The sequence below is a fragment of the Oryzias latipes genome, chromosome 14 (genome assembly GCF_002234675.1).
Source record: "Oryzias latipes chromosome 14, ASM223467v1".
NCBI lineage: Eukaryota > Metazoa > Chordata > Actinopteri > Beloniformes > Adrianichthyidae > Oryzias > Oryzias latipes.
Window position 1 is genome coordinate 6216611 of NC_019872.2, and position 24381 is coordinate 6240991.

The 24381-nt window shown below is 38.5% G+C and overlaps 1 protein-coding gene across 4 annotated transcripts in view; it reads left to right on the forward strand.

Annotated features, from left to right (window-relative positions):
- The window catches only part of gabrg2 (gamma-aminobutyric acid type A receptor gamma2 subunit), a 59545-nt gene that overhangs the window by 20833 nt on the left and 14331 nt on the right, over window positions 1-24381 (forward strand). For all 4 annotated transcript variants that reach the window (XM_023962362.1, XM_011483180.3, XM_011483181.3 and 1 more), the window contains exons 5-6: window positions 22-104; window positions 2433-2570. In XM_023962362.1, coding sequence (XP_023818130.1) covers window positions 22-104; window positions 2433-2570 — 221 coding nt within the window. The remainder of the gene's footprint in view (window positions 1-21; window positions 105-2432; window positions 2571-24381) is intronic.

A 24381-nucleotide genomic window follows, 5' to 3' on the forward strand; every position in this document is an offset into this window, starting at 1 on the left:
TTGAAAACCGTGTTTCTGCAGGCTGACCATCGATGCAGAGTGCCAGCTGAAACTGAACAACTTCCCAATGGATGAGCACTCCTGCCCCCTGGAGTTTTCAAGCTGTACGTTTGCCCATGTGCTTGTATTTTCCAGCTCTATTCAGTATTTCTTTCGAAAGCTTTTTTATTTGCACACAAAGCAAAAATCCTGTTTTGTGAAAAAAAGAAAAAACTGAAACAAAACCAAGTGAAAAAATGAGATTAGAGTAAGCAATGTGTGTGAAAAATATCACATGCAGTTGATGGCACAGTTAAAGGAGAAGTCCTTTTTTTAAATGATAAAAACAAACTGAAATGCAATGTTATTTAAAATGGAATAGGTAATGTAGGTTTATATTTTATACTCTTTATACCTAAAGAGTGTAGGTTTCTGTAAAAAGTACTTGTATATTTACAGTGTGGTGGCATATAATAAACAGAATTATTAATGAGAGCATTTAGAATTTTTTTCATTGTAATGTCAGTCAGATGTGCAAATATGTGCGTTTTCTACACTTCTTTAACATAGTTAGGGGGAAAAAAAGCTTTGTATTGGGTGACATGAGTGAAAAAGGATTTCAAAGGCATGTAAAGACTATATAGTACGAGAATCTTGTGGTACTGAAGCATCTTCATAGTGGCAAAGGAAAGGCTCTCCAGGGAAAATGCTTCCTGAATAGCTACAAAGCAAAAGAGAAAAAAGAAGAAAAAAAAGCAGAGGGGGGTTAGCCAGCATAAAAGTGGAACAGAAGCCTTCATTTAAATTTGATGAGATTCCCGGACGTTTTCAAGACTTTTGAAAATATCTTGATATACAGTACATGAGCTGGGACTAAGAAGTTGCAGGGGGAATCGTCTGCAGCAATTTGTCACGTGGCAAACTCGTCTTAAGGGCTGGAGCTTCTTTTTGCAGTAGTTTTGGCTACAAACAGACCACATTAGAGCACTAGTCTTTTAGGCAAAATGTACACTCACTGCAAAAACAGTTTTGTATTGCACAACCTGTTAAAGGTAAAATCTTGTTTTTGAACTTTAGGGGCTTTCTGGCTCAAGTTTCCCTGAAGGCGTTTAAACTGGTTGCATCTCCCGAAGGCAGGGGATGTGAGGAAACAGACTGCCTTCCTGGATGAGTGTAATGCAGTGAAGTGGGAAGAACTTTCCGTCTCATTTTACTCTCTGCATTAGTGGATGTCTGAAAGCACTTGAGAGAGAGAGAAAAAAAGTAATTGAGGGTTTGCACTTAAGAAATGCTCATGTGCATTAGACTGTTCCTGCTCGTGGCTGGATGGATGGAGACAATGTCATTGTTGGTAAATAAATAATATTTACACGTGAAAATCGTGTGGTAATTAATCATGAAACTGCTTGAATCTGTTTTCAAAGTGTCCAGTAAAAACAGGGCAGCTATGTTAATATCTAACATCATTTTATTTAATTATTTATTAAATTAAAAGAAAATATTTTTTTAAAAACATTTATTTTGTTAGATTTTTGTCTTTAGCTGTGCAGTTAAAAGTCCCACTCCAATCATCTTTTGGTCCTTTTTAAAACATTCCTGAGGGTCTTTTTTATTTTATCTTTAATAATGATGCAGTTTTTAGGCTAAATTTAAAAAAAACTGTATCTTTCTAGGACATAGCTTCTGCAAAGCGGCAGTGGATTATCAGCCTTGTTAGTTGTGGGCAGGACTGTTAGCATGGAGTAAGCCAGCCCTCATTTCCCATCATCATTTTGTTTACATGCTCTCCTGCTAGCTTTGAGCCAGATTTGAGCTTGAATGAGGAAAACAAAGATGTACATGGATCTACTTGTCTGCAAGTGGATGCATCGGAATGGAGCGGAGCATGGAGCTTGTGCCCCGCCAATTGTAACACTTATGCTTTTTCCAACATTTATTCGTCTGCTCCTGATTCACAACAATTTGAAAAAAGAACTACACTCAAATTAAATTTTAAATTTACATTTCTTTATATGTGTCCTCCATCATGAGAAAAATGCCACAAAACATGTTAAGAACACCAATAACACTGATTTCATTTGTGAGGGTCTTTAAATGTGTTTAAGCAATAATTTACGTTTGAGTTTAGCAATTTTTGTAAGTGCATGCTTGGGTTTTCTCCGGGGACTCCGGCTTCCTCCCACCGTCCAAAAACATGCTTCATAGGTTAATTGGTCAACTCTAAATTGTCCATAGGTGTGAATGTGAGAGTCCATGGGTGTGTGATGGCGGACACTCTACCCTGCGACAAACTGGCGAACTGTCCAGGGTGTCCCCTGCCTTCGCCCACAAGTGGATAGACTCCAGCAGCCCCGAAAGGGACTAATGGATAAGAAGAAGATGGATGAATTTTTGTAAGAAAATATTTCTTGTTCCTCTGTTAATGCTTTCTGAATTCCTGCTTTCTTTGCCAGATGGCTACCCCAGGGAGGAGATTGTTTACCGGTGGAAAAGGAGCTCCGTGGAGGTTGGGGATATTCGTTCCTGGAGGCTTTACCAGTTCTCCTTTGTGGGCCTGAGAAACACCTCTGAGGTAGTCAGAACCGTCTCAGGTAGGACAAAAAAAAAAGCATTATTTGGTTTAAAGGAGCATTAGTCTCCCTTATACCCAATATTTGAATCTTTCCAAACTGCTTTGACGTTGGACAGGAGCGTTTTCTGTATCGGTGGGGCTTCAACGGTGAAGCAGCCTTTTCCTTCTGTCTGTCACTCCTTCCACACAGAGGCAGATGCGTTTGCTGCAGTGCATGAGCATGCAGAGATCTTTGATGTGATGAGTTTTCTGTGCATCACTGATTGTAGAGCTTAATCCTGGGTTTTCTACAAAATGTTCATAACAAAACAGGATTACTCTCTCCTTCCAAATCGCCACACCTCATCTAAATCCATATCTAGTCACTGCTGAACGGCAGACTAATCTGGCTTGTACATGTTGCTATGGGTTACAGAAGATTGAGAAACATGGACATAAACACTTTAGTTTCTTATCCAATTTTAGCTCCCACTGCCTTATCTTTCTCGCCTACTTTCCATTCAAGAGTCCACTGTCCTTATTACAAAAATGGAGTTTGTTGGGAACGAGGCTTATTTAATGTATACGCTGAGAGGGAAAATGTGCGTCATTGGAGTGTGTATTTATGGCCAGTTGGCTGGATTCCATTTGGAGACGAGACGAGAATGAGCGTGTTTGTGAGAGGGAGGAGCAGTTTCCTTACCTGTTTCTCAAGATCAGGCTGAGTGTAAAAACACTGCAACGGCCCTTCATCTGCTGAACAAGAGGTTACGATTGCTTCGGAGACGCTCTTTTAATTCAAATAAATACCACTCTTAACATAAAAAGCTCCCCTCTCTTTACATCATTAGATGGTTTGTCACTCCTCTGCTATCTGGTCGTAAACACTATTTAATTTGATTGAATGAATTGATTGAATGTTCTTCATGGGCAGATTCACTAAAAAGTTATTCATTTTGGCCTAATTTCTTTAAAAAAAATGTGCAAATATAATCTATGTTTTCATTCACCCTTCATTCTGTTTTAAAAAGATTGAATTGACGAAAAGACAGAACTGTTTGTTTTTCAATCTAAAGCAAAATGCGAGCAAATTTCACAAGTGAACACAGCTTACCTTTACTTTTTTGTCTCTTTTTTTTTCAAAAAAATTAATCAACAACATAAAAAATAAAGCTGTGTATGACTGGTGGAGACTGCTGGGTCCTCAGACTCTCTCCTTTGATCTGGCTTGTTAGTTCCACCAGCCGCCATCTGCTGCTCTTTCACAGCAGAGAACCTTGACTGCAGCTCTGAGACCCCGTGCCTCATTCTGCAGTCAGTTTGGGAACTGACCTCCTTCAGGATTTTTCGACACAACATCTGTCTCAGATAGCTGTCAGTCAGGGCATTATGAATATCACGCCATGTCTGATACTCATCAATATGTCTGATACTCATCAAGCAGCAGCCAGCGCTCTTGGACATGCAGGGGCATTTTTATGCTGTGTCATTGTCAGCTCCATACTTTTCACACCAGTAGCCCTTGACAGGCTGCATTTTATAAATTATAATCTTTTCCTATTTAGCACTCTTGTGATTTGTTTTTTTGAGTTTCTATTATCTTGGTATAGCTTAAGGTGTGATAAGATGGTACCACTCCTCTGTTGATGGGGAGTACCATATTTTTTCAGACATCAGGGTGCACCAGATTGTAAAGAGCAACCTCAATGAATGGTCTATGTTGGAGTTTAAGTCATATTCAAGCAAGCACTTTCAATGAAAAGTCTATGTAAGTCTGTGCTAATACGCGTTTTGGGCTTCCACGTTCAAAACGTTAATACTGTTTTTCATGCTCTACCAATTAAAGGTAAACCAGGTCCAGTTTTGACCAATCAGGGAAGAGGATTTGGTAGTGACTTACTGTATGGACATCATAGATGTGCCAACCGTTTTATCATAGAGGAGGAATTCATAATTGCTGTTTGTTCCCAGCTGGAAATGTACGACACCAAGTCTTTCATAAATCGGAATAGAGCTGTGAAAGAAAAAGCCTGGAGCAAGATTCACAAGATTTGCACCACTTCAGCATTACGCACAAAGCCTCTCGCTCCTCCCTGCTCGTTCAATGTGAACACCATGGGGTGTACTCACTTTCAAAAACACACTATTAGCGCGTTTTTGAACGCGTGTCAAATGCCTGGTGTGGCCATAGGTCCAGGCCACGTTAACCCTTGTGCTATCCTAGGCACTTTAACATTGGGAGTTGGGTCATCTAGACCCTCTAGACAGTGCTCTGAACCTTTTTTCTTCAATGATTTGTGATCTTCACTGGTGTCCATGGATTACATGAAATCTTTCCACCTTTATCCACCTTTGTCATGGTAGGAAGAACACGTCAAAGTAAGGGTGGGGTCATCTAAGATGGCACAAGGGTTAACCTTGTGACAAAAGAGTCAGAGATAAGTCAGGTAGTCGACAGACTTTATAAACTGCATTCACAGTCACTCTAGACCTTGTTTGTAATCCGCAACACAATACCCATGTTAGAAGCATTAGCCGCATTAGCGTATTTAGAATACCTGTATCTCCTAATCTTGTTTGTGACACATTAAAAAACAGACTAATACAACAAACATTATTACTGTGACTACCATAGCTCCCCACCTTTTGGTAAACAGTCTGACACTGCTACACATTAGCGTAATAGACAATCCCTGTAACTCCCAACCTTGTTTGTAACAATTTAAAAAAAAACAAAAACAGAATGATACCTTTGTTGACTTGACTTGACTCTAGACCCGGTTTTATCCCTTGACTCTCATGTCGGGTCACTTGTTCGCTCTTGTTTTTATCATTTTAAAAATATTGCAAAACTGAGTCCAATTGTGTCGTGTTCTGAGTTGGAGATGCTCATCCACGCTTTTATATAATGTCGTCGTGACGACTGCAACTCCATCTTCACATGTTCAAGCAAAAAATCTTTAGAACGGCTCCAGGTTGTCCAGAACGCTGCTGCAAGGCTTTTAACTAAATCAGCTAAGTTTTCACACGTCACCCCGTTGTTAATCCAGCTGCACTGGCTCCCCAACCGCTACCGAGTGCATTTTAAAATCCTGGTTTTAACATACACAGCTCTTAATACACAAGCACCAGTCTACATAAAAGACCTTTTGCAGCCGTACACTCCCAGCAGGTCCCTGAGATCATGTGACCAGGGTCTGCTGCTCGTTAAGAGAACTCGTTTAAAAACTAGAGGGGACAGAGCCTTTGCAGCAGTGGCTCCATCCCTCTGGAACTCCCTTCCTCTCAGCATCAGATCTGCAGACTCAGTGTTTTCTTTTTAAAAAAAACAACTAATAAGCTCTTTTTAAAAAAGCATTTCTTAATTATTTTTTCTTTTCTGTGTTCTACTATGTTTTATTGTGTTTTATCGTGTTTTATTGTGAAGCACTTTGTGATTTTTATCTTGATAGGTTCTATACAAATAAAGTTTATTATTATAAAGTTTATTATTACTGCTAAAACAAATGTGACTACACCAACTTCCAACCTTGTTAGTAAGATGTGAAAAAAAACTGCTGTCCATCACCACCTCATGTTAGCCACATTAGCTTATTCAAACTAATACCCAACCTTTTTTGCACAACCAGAATTAATCCATATATTAGAAATTCAGAAATACAAGGCGCACTGTTGTCTTTTTGAAATGGGAACAAAGACTTTTAAAAGCGCCTTATAGTTCTGGAAAATACGGTATCAGCCTTTTTTCTTTTTTCCTTTCTGAACAACTTTTTTAAACGACTTCCTTCCTAGACTTTTAGGGCAAACATCTCTGTTCATAATAAAACAGTCGCTCTGTTGTGTGTCTATTGCACTTTACTGTCACAAAGACGGCTAGAAAAAAAAACAAGGTAGCACCTTCATGATTGGGCTGAGGCACAATGAAGTTGTGTGTGTCTGCTTGCATCACGAATCGGCATAGTCATTTCCCCAATCCAAACTCTAAGTCAGACAGAGCAATTGTTCTTTTAAACGGCTTTGTGTCACTTTTGTAGGTTGTAATACAATATTCTGATACACAGCGTGACTGGGAGTTATCACAGGGGGAAAGTTTTTTCTTTGTTGAAGTCATTAGCAGTTTTTAGTTTACTTCTCTTATTCATTTTAAGCTTAATACAGAATTTCCTTAACTAAAATAAAATAAGTAAAAAAACAAAATGGAATTGTCAATAATAAAGAGTTGTTTGATAAAAGAAGCAGAGGCGAAAAAATGCTACATGAATTTTTTATGTGGAGCTAAGTTTTCTTTTGAAAATACTTTGTTTCTTTTCTTCCTTAATGTCCAAAGACTGAATGTCTCATCGTGACATTTTACTGTAGGACTGTACACTTTGAAATTTTACATTTTTGAACACACGTCTTTGCAAGCGTGCACACATTTGCAGGTACACCCCAATACATCAATACAAAGAAAAAGAAGAGCTCTGACAAAGCAGGATCCTCAAAAGGACTAAAGTGAACAGTGTGGGAACATGAGATTCAACATCAAAGAGAGCCTTGATGCCACTGGGTTAAGCTGCGTGTTTCCCTCTCACCTGTCTGCCATACTGAAGTTTAGGGATGATGATGAAGATCACAAAGATAGAGAATGATCAAAGTGAATGCCAAAGTAAGAGGAATAAAAAGTACAACGCTCCAACACTATGACTAGCACGAACCAATGTCCTACAGCATTAAGACACTTTTATGTTACAACAAAAACTAGTTTTAACTAATTAAAACTTTATGTTTACAAAAGTTTTTGGCTATGTCCAAATTCCTTCACTACACTACACCATGCACTATGTAGGGAGTTTGTCTTTTGAGAAAAATTTCCCAGACGTCTGTGAAAACCAGTGTACATCGATGATCACTTGATTGGCAAATAAGGACCACAATGAATCGGGTTTGAACAATATGCCATTTGAAGAAAGAAAAAAAAAATCTTTTTAAATCTTTCAAGTTTTCATCATCAGAACACAGTAGACTAATAAATAGTCTTCGAAAGTAATTTACACTTATTCTGTTTTTATTTCAGTAAATGGGTGATGTCAATTCTGCTTTTTTTTTTTTAAAGTAGTGAGCATGTTGTCTGAATTACAATCCAGAGCACTACAGTCCTGTACTATAAATGGATTATGGAGTAGTGTGTGAATTTGGACATAAATTTACTATTTATAATGTTTGCTCTAGCATTTGCATTCTAGTTTGCCCAGGTTCATTATATTCAAGTTATACAGTTGTTTAAAAATGGCTTAAAACCCCCCAATCTTTTCTCATCTGGCAATTGATGAAAAAAGGCAATAATAGGCTTATAATTACCTTTAAAATGCTATAATGCTGCATCTTCCACATTAGTGTGATGAATAAGTATCGAAATGTCTCCTAATTGAGCAAGTTGCTTTCCTCTGTAGGCCCAAAAGAAAATCTATGGTATTTTGACTAAGGCTTCCCTGTTTTGGATGCAGTTATCAGTTTGTTTAAGAGCAAATAAAGCTTGAATAGGTAGAAAAGCATTATTACTGAGAGCAGATGTACCTATAGGGGCATTTTTGTGGGTGTTGAACGAAGGTCTACATCTCTGCCTTTAAGCACATTCAAGCATTCTTACTGCACTGGACATTAGCCTCTTTAAATCTGGTATAAGCTATTCTTGGGAGGAAATTGCAAAAGGCACGACATGCAGCTTTGTTGTCCCCGAGCAGCTGCCTGTTTGGTTCAGTTTAAGAGGAGAAGGCCCAGGGTCACATGAGTGGCATTCTCCCGATTATGCAGCTTCCGTGTCTCCTCGTGATTCTTAGATAGGAGGCACTTCATCTGGACGGAAGCATTTATGCGCGGAAAAAAGATGCAGCAAAAAAGAAAGCTAGCTTATGTAACTATGTTGCATATTTGTGTAAATGACATGCATATGAGTATGATAATTGTGAGATGTTCAAGGATTCTACTAAAAAGTTCATTATTATGTTTATCTTTAGGCACATATTGTAGTAAATGGGGATCTAAACAAGAATTTCTTGGCCAGACAAAAAAAAAAAGAATACGCTTTGACTCAAATGTGACTTACAAATAAGACAATATTTGTCCTCAAGTAAATTTGTGTTAGTCTTAAAAGCAAAACATTTTCTAAACTTTTTGCATTTCCAAAAAAATAAAGTGGAATCTTGTTGTGTTCATGGTTGTAATCAAGAAACACAACACAAAATAATTTAAAAGTCTTATCAAATTTCTTGAAATAGATGATGCAGCAGAGACGGTTGTGTTTTGTTCTCGCTTGCCTGGTTTAATCAAGAAAAGACGGAGGAAGACAAAAAGCAATAAAACCAAAATGCCAATGGATTTTTATTATGACTGAGACGGCGAATCCCTGATCAAATAACTTCTTTGAGCTCCAGCATTTCATGTAGAATACTTTATCTTTCCAGTGGACAAATTGTGTTAATCTTCAGAATTATTCAACAACATAAATTAAGCCAGATGCCAAAAGAATGGCATCATGTATATCAATGATGATGCAATTGGTTCTTCAAGTCCTTCTTCATGCTGCATATTACATTTTCTATCATTAATATATCATTTGGAAAGGCATCCTTATCCATTTCATTTACAGTGATAAAAAATAAACAAAAGTGTAATTATTTTGTTAAATACAGTTGCACATTAAGGAGTTAAATCTCCTAATGTGTTTATAGTTGTAATCAAGAAACCCAAATCAAACCAATGAATATTCTTTAATATATGTGTATATGTATATATGCATATCTTTAAATATCTGCTTATTTAAGTATTTATCCAGTGTAAACCTGTCAACACTTCCCTACCTCCATGCTGTTTTTGCACATCTGACATGTTTATATCTGTACATATCACTCTGCACACAATCATAGACATTTTTATATTTGCACATTTCCTATTTTGCATATTTGCACACTTTTGTTGTACACTTTTTACCTATTGTACATATTAACATTTTTTATATCATACTTTGTTAGATTTTGTCTTTGCACTGTTTTTTATAATACTTTTAGTAATATTTTTAATTATTTAATATAAATGTCATTTGTCAATGTGATGTCCTTTATTGATGTTATATTATATAGATTATTTCTGAATGTCGTGTTGCTGCCACAGATAAATGAAATTTCCCCATTGTGGGATTAATAATGTCATCTATCTATCTATCTATCTATCTATCTATCTATCTATCTATCTATCTATCTATCTATCTATCTATCTATCTATCTATCTATCTATCTATCTATCTATCTATCTATCTATCTATCTATCTATCTATCATCTATCTATCTATCTATCTATCTATCTATCTATCTATCTATCTATCTATCTATCTATCTATCTATCTATCTAAATAGTGATGGCTTCAATTTCATTGTCCAAGTGGAGAGTGACAAAAAAGGCATATCTTATCTTATCTCTTTTCTTAAACCTTATTTGTTTTTTCCTACACTTCTAAGATTCTATAACTACATTAGATGTACTGTATAGAATAAATATATATTGTCATTTCTTTTTGTTCAGCATTTGACTTGATCCTGTTTACTTACAGTTTTTCTCAGTCGCTTTAGTACAATTCTCAGATCAGAATGAAATTCCAAAAATTGTTTGTTCAATCTTCACATCATGATGTCACTTGTGCACATCATATTAGCAGTTTCTCACTTCTTTGAACAAGTTCCAATTGCTTTGGTACATCCATGCAAATGCTTATGTACAATTCTCTGCTCTTTGCTACATTATCAATTGTTTATGTCATTTTGATCAAAATGTATTATGTAGTTCACTGTGCAATAGTCTTACTCCTCAAAACTCCTATTCATTAGTTCATCATATAAGTCATTAACGGCAAAATGGTTGACCAAGTTGTCATAATGTGACAAACATATTTCGCTGCATTGCAAGAGAGGATATTCGCTGTGATGTGTATGAGAATTTGTGGCCTAACATACAGGAACGACTAGAGGTGTAGGAAGACCACACCAATTCCTACTGCACTGCCTGTACTGTTGTACAGAATATTGTCCTATATTTTTTTCCCTTTGTGTTACTGTTTGCAGTGGGTTTTTTCTATGTTGGTATGACATGGTCTGTCAACAAATTACAATATGAACAATAAAAGTGTAAATGTGAATCTTGTCCAGTCTCTTGCAATCAAACAAAAAAGGTGTGACTTCCATTTTACAATAATTGTCATCAAAACTTTAGCCATAGTTTACATCAGAACCTCCCTCTAAAGTACACAGTTATATTGACAACATGACTAAGTCATTTGACTGTCTTGTTCGTAGACAATGACACAAGGACTTGACATTCTGATGGCACTGACATGTTCAATGACATAAAGACTTAGTTTTGAGAGATGAACTAAAGATTTTGAGCAAGTTACAGGCTTTTGCAAGAAATCCATAGTGATTTGCTGTTTGTACAAAGTGTTTTGAGAAATGCACACACGTATTTGCAAACTTCAATTCTGATCTGAGAATTGTACTAAAGCGACTGAGAAAAAACTGTAAAATAAATGGTGAGTTTTGGCATTTTCGCTACCTGATGTCATTTAATGGGCCTCTTTAACTGCATAAAACCACCAACTTTTTCCAAAAGATTATAGCAACTTTTTTATCATTGTATGGAAATTAAAATGATTAACCCAGATGATCAGATGCTGCACATTTAGATCTCGTGGATTTCGCAGTGTTACAGGTTTAGCACTCCTTAAACAACAAACAATTAACATTGGTATAACCCTGCTACCATTATGAGTCTCTCAATCTAATTTCCTCCTCCCTTTTACCCTGTGATTACTGTCTCTCCGGGTTCTCCTGTGCTCTTGGGTGATGGTTGTGATGGGCAGGAGTGGGAGGAAAATACTCTGCCTCAATCACAATGCCTCTTTGCAGCGCTAAATGCTACTTGACACTTTTCCTCGTTCCCCTTTTCTTGTCCACTGAAACCCTAATCCGCCCTGTGCACTAACAGAATTCATGTGCAAAGGTGTCTGTTGTGCATACAGCGTCCCGAATTAATTTTTTTCTGCTTGGCTTGGGTGTTTGTGTGTCCTACTTTTTGCTCCCAACCCCCTCACTTTCTCTTTTTTGCTCTTCTGCCTTTTCCAGTTGACAGTCTAATAAGCCAGTAATTAACACGAGACAACAGGGAACAGGAATAGGCTTAGGAGAGGAGATTGGATTGGGAAAGTAAGGGAATTGTTTTCCTCCCCATCGACCACTGCCTGCATAAAATAAGGAAAGAAAATGCCTGTGGGACACACATCGAGAGAAAGTTATTATTTTCTGGTTTGTTAGATTGTTAGCCCGTAGTATTCTGTAATGCTATTTATTTCATGGTGGAAGGACCATGAAATAAATATGTTGGAATCTGGATTGGGGACAACATATAAAGGCTGAGAGGTAGAAAAAAGTTTGGGGCTGCTCACTGAAATATGCCAACAGTTTATTGAAACCATAGCCCTCAAACATAATGTGTATCCATCCGCCTAATTTACTTATAACCATTATATCATATTGTCAAGGGCAATATGGAGGAGGGACACTAGAGGCCAACTTGGAAATGTTACCTCTTCAACTTGTCCTGACTAGTTATTCCTGTCTGAACCACACTTTACCAGGAAACAGATGTTCAAGCCACCTTACATTACTCCCCCGAAAGTGTAGGAGCAGCGGCTCCACTTAGTTTATCCCTGATGTCCAGCTACCTGAAGGAAAAGCTAGACACATTATAAAGGAATCTCATTTCATTTTGTTTTCTTTGTTCACTGTTGCTAAAGTAGTGGTATGTCTCAGGGAAAAGGCTCTGGTTCAAATCCCACATGTAAAGAACTGTTTCATGTATTCTTGAAAAGTGCCTCTACAAATAAAATGAGCTGATTGATAGAAAGCAGTCTTAACAATGACAACAAGCGCTGTCTAGGCACAGCAGGCCAATTATCCCGTACTGTAAAGCAGCAACTCTGGACTTTGAGGAATGCGTTCAAATGTCTTCCTAAAATCAATAAAGCTCGATGTAGACTTCTACACCCAGGACCAAGATGAACAAAATAGCTCATGGTAGTTCTGATGAAACACAGTATTTTTGTGTTAAAAGGGAGGTACAAACATTGAGCCCTTGTCCAGTGCCCTTTTATTGACTTTACCGGAGAGCCAGGTCCCAAAGAAAGTTTGCTAATCCAAATTTAGTGCCTCTGATATCCATGCAGTGTTGTAAAGGTATTTCAGCCAAGACAGGAAATTGTCCAGAGACTTATGGAATCCAGGAAAGATTTGATCAGCTCTAATAGTTCGGCTGCTCTCCAGTTTTTAGATCAACTCTGAAACCTTAGTCTGATAAAGAGCAGCTCAAGTATAAAAAGTAGTTGTTGTTTTTTTATTTCTTTTAGCATCATATTTTCTGCAGCGTAACTGCATCTAAATTATGAGTCTCATTGACCAATACAGATAAAATGCATCATGGGATTGTTCAAAAACTCCTTGTTTGCTGTAGGACAATGTGTCACAACAGCACTTAACTTGGAATCATGCTAAAAAAACACACAAGACCAACTGATTGTCAAAGTAAGACGCCATAATAAAACAGAAGTCTTTCTGTGTGAAGTTTAGTTTGCATGTACTTATAAGTTTTGGCGTCTTTCTCTGCCCTTTTGCTAGAACGGACAGAGCCGATTAGGAATGTGAAACCAGTTAGAGCCGATGCCACTCTGCAGAGCAATTGTTCCAAGGCCAAGTCTTCATTTCTCCATCATCTCTTATGAAGCCAAGGTCCCGTTTATTCTCATCAGGCAGCTTATGAGACTGCAACCCAGCATTTCAAAGTAATTAGTTGCAAGGGCAGAGTTTTTGTGGAACTTTCAGTGACTAGTTAGATAAGACACGTTATGATGAGATACATCTTCAGACAACAGATTTAAACTTTTTGTTTTAACCTTCATGAATGATTTTATCAGCGCTTACAAAAATGAATCTTAAAAAAGAACATATATTGTTTGCACCTTGCTAATATCCACAATAGATCTTCTCGAAGGTCTGGGGGGATTGTAAAATAGACAGTAGTGAAATTAAATTTGAAGTCATCGAAGCTTGGACTCTGCTTACTAAGAGGATTAACCTTCCTTCACTCTTCAATGAAACCGTCTGTAATCTATTTCCCTGTCAGCGTGCATACTAAATAACTGGTATCCAAGGTTTTATAAACCTGATCACATGTACACAGAAATGTACTACACCCATATTCAAATTGTCAAGACATAAACAAGAACATTTGTTGAAAATTGTCAATAGTGAATTTGTTCTACAAATTACTTGATTTTAAATCATACTGGGGCCTGTTATAGACAGACCTCCTGTCCAAGGTGTATAACATCTTCACCCAACAGTAGCTGGCTCCTGCAACCCTGAGACCCCATAAAGGATTCATTTGGTTCTGAGAATTAATAGATGGATAATCATACTGGGCTACAATTCTTAATGCTTAATCTTGTGAATCTAGGCTCCAGGGATTTTTTCCACCGCCATTCTGAATATATGGAAGACTTGGTGAGATTTGATTCTGGGCAGGCATTAACCGCAATTATTCATTTCTCCTTCAGGATCACTTTTCAAATAGTTGTCACTCTGTGTATTGAAAAGGACGCAGCCTATACGTCACTATCAAAGCTATGTCCCTGATAGGTCAACTGTACATAGAGCCTGAAAATGGACTTAAAAACTTTGTAGTGATGGGTGAACGCAAGAGTTTTGAATGTGCAAGCTTTTCAATGAAAGTGGTTGCTTGAACACGCATTTCCAAGCCCAGTGTGAACGTAGAATTAGTGTAACCGATAATCCGGATCCTAGGTTTTGGTTATTTTTTTTTTCTTTATTTTTATTTTCAGTCAATTATTTAGTCTTTATGATGTATCTGCATTCATCGTCTTTTCTTCGTGTCAGCAATGACTTGCTCACACCAGGTTCTGATTTATAATTGCCGCAGCTGTTTCATCTTTGTTAATTATCCTAAAGGCATCATCTGTTTCTTTCTGACACTTTTGATAAGGAGCTTTTTGTTTTCTTTGCCTCTGCTATTATAGTGTCCTGACACCTCAAGTTATCAGGCCAGTGATGGGGAGTGATCGTCTTTCCACAAACTATGTTTAGAAAATGTCGATTGAATTGATTTTTTATAAAGGGCGGTGGGTGGTAATGTTTTTTTGCAACAATGGTATTCCAATACAAAACTAGACATTGCCTTAGATGAGATTGAGAGTGATGCATTCTTATGTTTGTGTTTGTGTGGTGAATTACCAATTTACATCTGGGTCTAAAGCAGAAAAAGGAAATAACAAACAAGTAGTTTTTTTTAGTTTTGTTTAAAAAAATTGGGCACATCAAATCAATATATAGAAAACTAGAATTGGTTTAATAATGGTGTCAAAGACACAGTTTTGGGGTTATGGCAAAGTCGACCAGGGCCACTTCCATACAAGTGTAAAAACACAACAGTGAACCAAAGATTATTCGAAATTAAAAGGAGTAGGATTATACAACATGGCTGACCTGCCTTAAAGCTGTACGCTGGTTCAGTCCTGCTTCTAAAATAGGTTATGGTTAGAATTAGATGAGCTCAATGCATGAAAGGTAATTTCAGACTCTTATCAAATGCTACAAGTAAAACCTAAGTGGCTTCTAAAGAACAATAAGCCTAACCTCCTGAATCTATAAAATAAGCCTCCACTTAAAATGTGTGGATGAATACCTTAAACTCACAGTTATGTTACCTAAACATAACATCTTTATTGTATATATATATATATATATATATATATATATATATATATATATATATATATATATATATATATATATATATATATATATATATATATATATATATATATATACATATATATATATACATATATATATATATAAAAATCTTAATCATCTTTCATTAGCCTTTCCAGGATTATCTGGATCTATTTAAAGTTGTCTTCATTAATTTAAAGGCTCCTTAACTGAACAAATCAATGCAGATCAGTCTGTCACCTGACCAAGTAATTACAAATAAGATGCAGAATAGACCAAAGCAGCATATGTAACGTGGGCAGAAAGAGGTTTGGAGGTATAATTTTAGAACTTCTAGCTCACGTAATAGATGTGAATCACCTTTCTTTAGACTGTGAAAAAATGACGTAGAAAAACCTTTTTGAACAGCGCCAACTGAAGCAGAAATAAACCGAGACTAAAATGTGTTTTTCCTGATCATGTTGAAGCAGCTTTATGTAATAACCTCAAACAAATGAACAGATTTTAGGGTAAAAATTCAAAAAATAGTTGGTTTAGAATTGACTAAGTTATAATTAACCTTAAAAAAATAAATCTTTATTATATAAAAGAAATTACAAGGATACCCTTTTATTTTTCATTTTTATAGTAAAAGATGGCAACAGAGCTGGCAGTGATCCCAATGATTATGTAAATATTGATTTGTTGTGTTTTAAATGAATATAAATTAGTTAAAGAAAGACAGATTAAGCACAGTTTAAATGGGCCATACACTCTCATCATTATGTGAATCAATACATATGTATGGTAGGCTCTCTTTGTGTAATTTTCATGTTAACATCATCATTATTTAACTATTATTTCCTTTTACCTGAAGCAAAGATCCAAAATAAAAATAAAAAACAAAAAAAAGATAAATATGAACTTAAATACATTATCGTTTGTTTTAGTTTGGTTCATTTAGCCGTGCATCATAAGTAACTTAAGATATGTGTATCCACTGTTAACTGTTTACTTTCTTTTAAGCATACGTGAAAATTACCTTTGGGTGTATATCATTTTATTAAGTGACAAATATGGATGTGGAATTTTAAGAAAATTGAATTATTTCATAAGAAAGGCAATTTCAACTTGTCAAACTAACATCCATCCATCTTCCTCGTCTTATTCGGGACCGGGTCACGGAGGCAGCAGTTTGAGCAAAGATGCCCAGACATTGTCTCTCCAGCGTGTCCTGGGTCTTCCCCGGGGCCTCCGCCCAGTGGGACATGACCGGAACACCTCTCCAGGGAGGCGTCCAGGAGGCATCAGGACTAGATGCCCGAGCCACCTCAACTGGCTCCTTTCGATGTGGAGGAGAAGCGGTGCTACACCGAGTTCTCCACGGGTTACCGGGCTTCTCACCCCATCTCTAAGGGAGCGCCCAACCCCCCTTAGGAGAGAGCTCATTGCAGCCGCTTGTATTCGGGACCTCGTTCTTTCGGTCATGACCCATAGCTCATGACCATAGATGAGTATTGGAATGAACGTCGACCGGTAAATTGAGAGCTTTGCATTTTGGCTCTGCTCTCTCGTCACCACAACGGAACGATACAGCGACCGCATAACTACGGACGCTGCTCCGTAGTTATCAATCTCAATCTCACGCACCGGTCTTCCCTTACGCGTGAACAAGACCCCAAGGTATTTAAACTCCTCCCCCAGGGGCACGGACACTCCACCCACCAAGAGATGGCAAACTACCTTTCTCCGGTCGAGAATCATGGCCTCAGATTTAGCGGTGCTGACCCTCATCCCAGCCGCTTCACACTTTGCCACAAACCGCCCTAATGCTTGCTGGTGGTCCTGGCTTGATGAAGCCAACAGGACAACATTATCTGCAAAAAGCAGAAAGGAAATCCTGTGGGTCCCAAACCAGACCCCCTCCAGCCCCTGGCTGCGCCTACAAATTCTGTCCATAAAAACTACGAATAGAACCGGTTATAAAGGGCAGCCCTGTGGAAGTCCAACGTGGACCGGGAACAGGTCTGACTTACTGCCGGCTATGCGAACCAAACTCCTACTCAGGTCATACAGAGACCGGACAGCCCTCGGTAAGGCTCCCCGGACCCCATACTCCCAGAGCACCCTCCACAGGATACCACGGGGGACGCGGTCGAACGCCTTCTCCAAATCTACAAAACACATATGGACTGAATGAGTGAACTCCCACAATCTCTCCAGCACCCTAAAGAGGGTGTAGAGCTGGTCCACTGTTCCACGACCAGGACGGACCGCACTGTTGTTCCTTAATCTGAGGTTTGACTATTGGGCGGACTCTCCTCTCCAGTACCCTGGCATGGACTTTCCCAGGGAGGCTGAGGAGTGTAATTCCCCTGTAGTTGGAACACACCCTCCGGTCCCCCTTCTTAAAGAGGGGAACCACCACCCCTGTCTGCCAGTCCAGTGGTAAAGTTCCCGACTGCCACGCGATGCTGCAGAGACGTGTCAGCCAAGACACTCCTACAGCATCCAGAGAATTAATTCATAAAAAAGGCAATGTCAACTTGTTAACAGATCTTAAAGATTTTTTTTTTTTCTTTTCAAACAAAATGACTTTTCTGTAGATCTTAAGGTTCTTTTATTGCAAAACGTTGTCAGAACCGTCCTTTTTAAATTTGTTTCCGTTGTTCCTCATCTAATTTCATAGTACACGCTCCCATCACAAGCTCACCTAGTTTGAGTTGGTAATCATCCACAGCTGTCCTCAATTAGTCACTCATTCACCGCTTTATTTAGGTTTTTGGTTTTCAGTTCAGCTGGATCAGGTCATCTGCTGTTGCTCCCTTTAGATGGTTCATGTTTAAATTGATCAAAGTTTTAGGTTTCTGTTACCAAGCCTGGCCTCCAGCATTCTGGGTCATACTCCTGACAGAAATGTATATTTTTATTCTTCATAGTTGTGCTTTTGTTTAATTTAAGTCAGGACTTGTGTGAAAATTGTTTACCAAATCATACAAAGTTTTGAAGACATTAGGAATTGGAAAAGTAATGAATTTAATCATAAATCTAGTTTTAGTTATGGCAGTTAAAGTCTCACTTACTTTAGGTTTATAATGTTTAGAATGTTGGAAAAATACAACCGCTTAATACTAAAACGTGTCAAACATGCTGTTTTATTATTTAAATTCATTCTAAAGTAGGTTTTTATCTTGTGTATACAGTAATTTCCAAATTATAAGCCGCTACTTTTGTCACACGCTTTCAAACCTGCGGCTTATTCGATGATGCTGTAATTTATGCCTTTTTTTCTTTGTTCTTTTATGCATTTTTTCTAACGGCCGCTAGGGGCGCTCGAGCAGAAAGGGTAAAAGTTAGACAGGGGGAATATGGTATATGTGTCGAGGAAGACGCAAGTTTAATGTAAATTCCTGCTTTGTGAATGAATGGTCGGCTGCGTGAGAGAGAGGACAGTGCAAGCTCAGGGGTGAATTTGCCTCAGGAGTGACACTGACACCAACAACGAAGGAGACACTGAGAGAGTGTGACGAAGAATATCTGACGCTATTCCAATCCGACACTGAGGAGGAAGACTTCCATGGTTTCAGTGCACTGGAGGCATGCGCAGAGGCTATAAGTTACTGCTGCTGTCAGTGACTTTTACAGGTGTTTTTTTTTTTTTTAACCAGCCCTATTAGTGCTGTTACTATCATATTGCTGCCGTGTTCCTGCGGCGTCACAGGCACTGTTTGGAATAGAGCTGTGACGATGTGGGATTTTTGATCACCGCCGTGATGCGCGTCGCAAATGAATACAGGTACAAGTAATAATTACAACGCAGTATTCTTTATTAACAAATAACAGTAACAACTAACTATCTAATTAATGAACTAACTATATAGGTGTTGTAGAATGAATATGTATATGTGTGTGTGTAAGAGGAAGAATCGCGTGCAGCGCAAGAGTGAGCGAGAGCAGTCCCTCTCCCTCTTGCGCTGCACGCGCTGTCCCCTCTTTCTTACACAGGCGGCTAGCGGTTTCAGCACATACACATCCTCAATCTACAACACATGTGGGCACATGCGGCTTATAGACAGGTGCGGCTTATGTATGCACAAAATTGTTTATCCTAAAAATGTAACGGGTGCGGCTTGGAATCAGGTGCGCTCTATAGTCCTGAAATTACGGTATGTAGAATTTGTTTAAATCCTGTATAACATCAAAAACTTGTTATTGGATATAGAAAAATAAAGACATTTGGATGAATATATTAGAACTTGTTGACAAAACCTTAAACAACCTTGCTTTGAATCATTTGCAATCTATAAGTGAGTGTATGGCAGGAATAATCATATGTCACTGTCTCAGTTAAACAGAGTTTTAATAAGACAAACAAAGCCTGCAGGCAAGTGTTTGGTGTTTCATCATGCAGCCTTGTTTCTGCACTTAATCACCATGATGATGCTGCAGCAGCGTCATTTGGCGCGTTATGTTGGCCTTTGCTGCGGGAGCCTGCAGAGGTCTAATGCACCGCAACGGTGGCTGGTTAATAATCACTCACATATACCCTGCAGCCATTTTGCACAAGGTGGTGATTTATATTTGGTGTAAATATTTTTGACCCTTGCAACCAGTCATTAGCAAATTTCCCTTCTTTTTCACAGCTCCACGCATGCATACACATTCATGCACACACACATATATGCACAACGGCAGCTGCTGTCACCTTTCATACACATGACCCCGGACAGCAGAGGTGCTCCGTGAGACAGCCTGTCAGCAGCTCTGCAGTGTTTCTTGCTTATCTCTGCTTGTTGGAAGGCCAGCATGTGCCTCAGGTCTCCCCCGTCCATGCATATCCACAGTGATTTCTAGCTTCGTTACCAGGTAAACAACAGTTTGTTCCTCTCGTCAGCATTCCTGAATGTCCATATTTTACTGTCATGAACTCTCGTACCCGCTATTCTGCTAAAGTTCAGCATCACAAAATGATAACAAAAACTTTATGCTTCTTCGAAATCTCATACTGGAAGAATCTTTTCATCGTCTGCTGCTTTGCGAGTCAAACTTTGTTGTTGTCTCTACGGCTTTTTGGCAGTTGAGCTGCGCCTCCTCCCTGATAAACGATCCCGCCCGCCACTCTCTTATTGCTTTTTTGCAGATTACATCAACTCATGGTAAATTGCTTTAGCCATGAATTTGTCTGATCATAATAAAAATACTACAGACCATATCTTAATACAAACAATGATGCTGTTGTTTGCTGTCTTTTATTATTTAAATGACTGAATGTCAAATTTTTAGGCAGTGATAATATTTTTAGTGCTAAAACAAGTAGGCTATTATTTGGCCTTATCTAAGATTCATGAATAAAAAGAGGTTTATGAAAGTTGTTTGGAAAAATCAGTCCTACATTATTCTTTGGATATGTTGGTGATTACAAAAAACTCCAAACACATCTGTGTCTATGGTCACCAGTTCCATTTATAGACAGAAATGTCAGTTCAGTGTCCCTTTATTTATATGGGGAAAACGAGGAAGATAAATTATACCTATAATAGGTGAAGTACAGATGTTTCACTCCAGTAAAATCCCTCACTACATATTTTTTACACTTTTTTTTTACATCAACAATTTCACACTTTTTCTCTCCTGTCTAAACTCAAACCTTCATTTATTTTTTTATTTCTAGAGCACCTTCCGCTAAAGTTCCCAAAGTGTTGTACACAAGGTCAAACAATAAATTATCCAATGATAAAACATAAAGAGGATAAAACACTTGAACAATAAGGTAGATACTAAGGTACAGTGGTGGAGGAACAGTTTGGCTTTAAAACTCTCCCTGAGGATGGTCTCTTTAATAGCCAGTGGCAGTTTATTCCAGTTTAGGAGCCAACACGGCCAATGTTCAGTCGCCCTGAAACTTGCATTTGGCTGTTGGAACTAGAAGCATACACTGGTCTTGTGAAGAAACTGGATTTTCTAGAAAGGACTGTATTTGTGTTAGTCCGTAACCCCGTCAGTTTCTTACACACAGAAATAATGAATAACGACTCAGAGACAAAACTTATCTTTTGTAGATTTACTCCGCACAAAGACCACAGATTTGTACGCAGGGTTACAGACAGATGAACAAGGTACATTCAAAGTCTGAACAACGGGGTTCAGCAAAAGGCCTGGCATATATACCTTGCATTTGCATATTCAGAACCTCATTCGATGGATCATGGTGTGAAAAACACACCCACAGACTGCTGCAGGCTAGATGCTCGAAGGTCAGAGCACCTAAAGTGTCAGATCTCTTACAGACATTTGCCAGAACGCATACACCAGAACACACAAAGATGAAAAGGGAGGATGTTAAAGGAATGTTTGCGAGACAATAGTCTTGGCTGTGCTTTGTTTGGAGTGTAATATAATTTTGAGATGATAATACATAGTAAATCGAGGTTAAGCCATTAATGTAATAAAAGGTAAAAGTTAGTTTAATAAAATGAAAAAGGGAGTTTCTAACTATTCTGTTTCTAATCACTCCTAACAGGTCTGAAGAACATAGAGACTTTAGGAGGGAATATTTAAAAGCAAACTAGAAAGTTTGCAGTAACTGCAAGTGAATTCAACTTAAGAACAAGAATTTTAATGAAAATCAATGTACGACTAGCAGCCAATTTAATGAGACCAGGATCGGGATTATGTGCTCGAACTTTGGAGCACCACAGATAAATATAGCTGCTGCATCTTTAACCAGTTGCAGCCTCGTCACTAAAGTTTTAGGCCACCCTGCATATAAGGAGCAGCAATAACAACACAAAAGTGTGTCGTCATAAAAAGACAAGTCCAGTATTATAGAATAAAAAACAAAGATCTGCTCGTAATCAAAGATTCATATAAATGTGGAAAGCTTTATGCATTCTGTATAGGAGACATGCTACAGAGACTGACAAGGTCAACCGCCAATCAGGACATACAACACAGTATGCTGTCAAAAAAAAAGTCCACGAAATGGCAAATCAGAACTGCAATATGCCGAGAGAACACTGTAATAAAATAATTGTATAAAATTCATGTTATAGTTTCTTTAAACCCTATTCTTCATAATCATTATATTCTCAACAAGCCAACATATTCAAAAATAATTAGTGTGTTTCAAAGACCAGAAAAATGTTTGTTTTTTTACAATTCATTAAAGGGGGACCTGTCCAGGGTGTTCCCCACCTTCGTCCATCAGTAGCTTGGTTAGCTTCAGCAACCTTGTGAAAAGAATTCAGCGGGTTTGGAAGAAAGATGGATGGAATTCATAAAGCGGGATAATTAGCACATCATTTATGTCCTTTCACCTTTATTGGTAAAAGTGTGTAGATATAAGCTAAAAAAATATCTTTGTAAATAGTTGATTTCAGAACGTTTTACTGTTACAATTCCACCCAGAGATCAATGGGTTAAGATGTTTTGCTGACTGACTGCTAGAATTAACAGGAGAAAACTCTCATTAAGGAATATTGTGACTATTAAATACTGACGATATTATCTTTCATTGATGGGAGTACATATTTTCAAACTGCTGCATGGATATAACCCATCCGGACATTCTCGCATACCTCTGCTTGTAAACTTTGCCCTGCAAAATCATCTCCACATAAAACACGTTTGTGTAAGTTAATGTTCATGCTAATTGCATCGGGACTGTTTATGCGGAGAACCAAACAGCTTACTCCCTGAATGGCTGCATTGTGCGATCTCCGAAAACATTTAAGTTGGAGAAGAGACCATTTTCTTTTTGAAAGGGAAATCAGGAAGCCATGCCATTAACAAACTAATGCATTGCTGCTGGGCTGTAACGGTGCGCAATCCCATACAGATACATTACCTTGATAGGACGAAGTGCATTGTTCAATAGCATCCCATCACAAGGCTAACGCTGGGGCCGACAATGAAACTGGCAGAAGAGGAGACGAGAGGCTGGGAGAGTTTTACAATAAATGACCTCACCTCGGCAGCGGAAAGATCATTACAGTTAAGGGTCTGAGGAAATGCCAAGGAGGCTTTTTGATGCTGACCAAGCCACAATAAGCATGTTTACCTGCAGTTTCTCAGTTGCCAAGGGTCTCAGTTTCGGGCCTTGGCTGATGTTGTGTTAATAAAAACAAACCAGTTGGCTGAAAGACCCCTGAGAGCGGCCTTCGTGTGTTTCCTGTCCACTTCCAAGCCGATGCATTGTAATCTTCCATGCACCTGCCTGCATCAGCAGAAACCGGTGAACTGTTATGGTTGTGCTGCTGGGGTTATTGCACTTGCCTCATTTAATGATACTATCAGAGGTGAACGGAAGAGGCGCATACTGAGAGGAATAACGACAAGTTGGTCCCTTTAGACTCCACGTGGACCCCATTACAAAGAGTTTGCGTGGTTGCAGATGGAGTGTGGGCTGACGTCCTCCATCAACACACAAATACACAGATGTTGACTTTTTTTGTTTTTTTTTTTTCTGTGTGCCCTTTGCTGTGAGGAAAATGATTAGCCAACTGCTCGTTTTTCAGCTGCAGCAGAGACCGTTTCACGTGCCACGAGTTTTTAAACCCGCACGCACTCAGACATACAGATGCGTATCGGAGAGACAGTCTGCCTGTGCCCTGAAGGTTACGAGCCATAGCAAGAGGCCGGGGAATGTTTCTGACACTGGTAATTGTCTGATGTTAATCAATTAACAGACATCTGACTGAGCTGCGGGGCAGCAGTGAAGTGCCATTAAGTTCACAGATACAGACAGGTACATTAGTAGCGGGCTAAAGCGGACACTAACTATTGACAGGCTGAGTCAGACCATTACTGTGGTGCTCAATGAGTTTTTCTTGTAATAATTTTCGCCTTTCAGATTCACTTTACTTTTTTTTGTCCACTGGACTTCAAAGACTATTTTCAAGAGTACACACCTGGATTTAAGAGACTTTTTTGGCATTACTGCTTACTTTGCATTTCAAACAGGCAGGGCAGATGATGCACATTGTCAGGGTCGGGTCTTTCTGGTCCCGGCTAACCTCAACCTCTTAACACCCAACATCTGCT